At 41.3% G+C, this 2,668-nt stretch overlaps 1 protein-coding gene across 1 annotated transcript; it reads left to right on the forward strand.

The window, feature by feature from the left end:
- The first annotated feature begins 589 nt into the window (after positions 1-589).
- Positions 590-2,093, forward strand: LOC132166152 (G-type lectin S-receptor-like serine/threonine-protein kinase LECRK1). Its single transcript, XM_059576926.1, has one exon. It carries the CDS (start codon positions 633-635, stop codon positions 1,854-1,856), a length of 1,224 nt encoding a protein of 407 aa, XP_059432909.1. The 5' UTR covers positions 590-632; the 3' UTR covers positions 1,857-2,093.
- Positions 2,094-2,668: the final 575 nt, after the last annotated feature.

The following is a 2,668-nucleotide window of genomic DNA, read 5'->3' on the forward strand; positions in this document are numbered from 1 at the left end:
TATCGTGAAAGAATCCATGGGGAGTCAAAGTTGACGTGTGGTCACGAAACGCTCGGAAAATTATGGCATTAAAAATTAATAATTAAATAATTAACCAATAGTAACTAGGAAGATGGAGAATCTGGATGAAGATAACAGCGTCCGTCGTCCGCCAATCATAGTTTGAAAATTAAATGCGAGACAGGTCACAGCCCACAGATACGGCGCCACCTTCAGCATTTGCCGCCACCAAGTCAATACAGGCAATATATAGTTGGTGGAAAAATTGAAACAAAGGGGCCCTCCACGTACCATTTCAACCGACTGTCAGAATATTTTGGAAAAACTCTGTTTGGTTAACTTAAACCAAAACAGTAATGTCGCCAATAATGAAGTGAAGAGAACTAATTAAGATAACAAAGACACAACACTAATATAATTAAGAAGGAAGGAGAAAGAGACAAAAGCTGAACAGAACATGGGTGCTGGCTGATGTCAGTGGAGGTGTTGACCACCATCAATCATGGACGATGGAGTGCTGTTATGTCCAAAACGAGGGGCTATTATATAGTAGGCTTGACCGTATTTATCTTAACATACACAACCCACTAGGCTGAATCAAAATAGCACAAACAACTATTCTCCATTCTCCAATGATGCCAATTCTCTTCTTCCCTTTTCTTCTTCTCTCAGCTATTTTCGCTCAACAGCGGCAATCCCATGTAAAGCCAGGCTCTTTCTTGACGCCAACCACCAACTCTTCTTGGCCATCTCCTTCCGGTCTATATGCCTTTGGATTCTACAAGCAAGGCAACGATTATGCTGTCGGCATTTTTCTTGCCGGTCTTCCCCAGAAGACAGTCGTTTGGACAGCCAACCGAGACATACCTCCAGTTCCCTCTGATTCTAAACTGAATTTCACAAGTGATGGACGCCTGGTTCTTCAATCGGCACAAGGCGCAGAGACAAGCCTCGCCAGTTTTCCGGAAGATGCAAGCTCACTGTCGATGCTTGACACGGGCAACTTTGTTCTCCTTAATTCTGCAAATCAGATGGTATGGCAGAGTTTCGACTTTCCAACGGACACCTTTTTGCCAACTCAGAAACTTTTCCATGGGCAAGTGTTGTATTCCAGTATTTCAGAAACCAACAAGTCAACCGGCTTATTTCGGGTGTTGATGCAAGAAGATGGATGGCTGGCGATGTACCCAGTTGGAACTCCATACACGCTTGAATATGGTTATTGGGGAGGTGGTATAAGTGGGCAAAGAAATGACGTGGTTCTGCATCTTGAAGTCAATGGTCATCTCTATTTGATCAATGGCGCTGGCACTATTATAGTGAATATGACAGACGGATATCCTGCAAAAGATGTGGTCTACCGATTGACAATTGACCCCGATGGGATCTTGCGGCTATACTCCCACGATATGAATCGGAATCAAAATTGGACGGTCAAATGGTTTGCTCCAAATGATGACGCGTGTAAGCCAAAGGGTCTATGTGGGCTTAATGCATATTGTCTTTTAGTTGATCTACAAGTTGGTTGCAAATGTCTTCCTCAATTTGAACCGGTTAACAAGGACGATAGGAGTTCAGGGTGTCAAAGGAATTTCACTATGGAGAGTTGCAAAAGTGACAGATATGCCATGAAAGCAGTGCTGAATACCGTATGGGAAAATAATAGTTATTCTGTTATCACATCGACAACCCAAGAGAATTGCGGAGAAGCATGTTTGCGGGAGTGCAACTGTGAAGCTGCGTTGTTCAAAGACGGGGTGTGCACAAAACAAAAGCTTCCTTTGCGGTTTGGGAGAAGAGATCAAAAAGACTCAACCGTAACCCTTATCAAGGTAGGTACATCTACAAAACGTTAAATTAGGATTATGGCAAATGTAATGAGATGTGTGGTGGAGGACTATATTGCATGCGTAAGCCTTAGGAGTTTATCTCCATATGTTTAGTTTATAGGAATAATCCTCATTGGAATTGATTTCCACGTGAATGAGTCATTGTAGGAGTTGAATACCAAGTCATAGAACTCAACTCCAAGTAAGTTTAGTTCCTCTATTTAAAGAGGTGAACGTTTAATAAAAATGGCATGCAAATTATATTCTCAAAGTCTTTCTTTGAAAGAGGCCTAGGAAATTCCAATCTCCTACCGCTCATTTTTCAAAGTTAGAATAATAGGTAAAAATAAGAAGCAAGATCTTGCTTTTTATCTTTTAGAAGCTCGATTTACACGATCTGTTACACAATCACGTAATAGCAAATTTAGTGAAAAAGTGAAGAAAGAAAATGTTAAAACCTTATCAAAAGAGGTTTAAAGGAAAAAACAAATATTTTTACAAGTAGTATATATATGTATTTGTTAGACTAGAATACAATATCCAGATTTCAAAGGCGGAGGCCACCTTTAAATCTCTTCTCCGAGCATGCGCAGAGAAGGGAGAGAAGCCTCATCAAGGCATGAATCAAAGGGATTGGCCAATGGGATGTGGGAACCAGGCGAAGCGGTTTCATCCAGCTTTCTAGCTGAACGTTCAATGAGGAACCACCAAAAGTCTATCCTTGTTTTTAGTGCGAACGTTTGGGAGAGGACCACACCAAACGTTCGTTGACCAAAATTTGATCCACTGGGTATTGACCAAACGTTCTAGCTACAACCCTAGAACCACTATATAATAGT

Source organism: Corylus avellana, chromosome ca11 (assembly GCF_901000735.1).
Source record: "Corylus avellana chromosome ca11, CavTom2PMs-1.0".
Classification (NCBI taxonomy): Eukaryota; Viridiplantae; Streptophyta; class Magnoliopsida; order Fagales; family Betulaceae; genus Corylus; species Corylus avellana.

What these genes read in the sequence shown, in the direction of transcription:
- LOC132166152 (XM_059576926.1), top strand. Translation starts at nt 633, where the DNA reads ATGATGCCAATTCTCTTCTTCCCTTTTCTTCTTCTCTCAGCTATTTTC.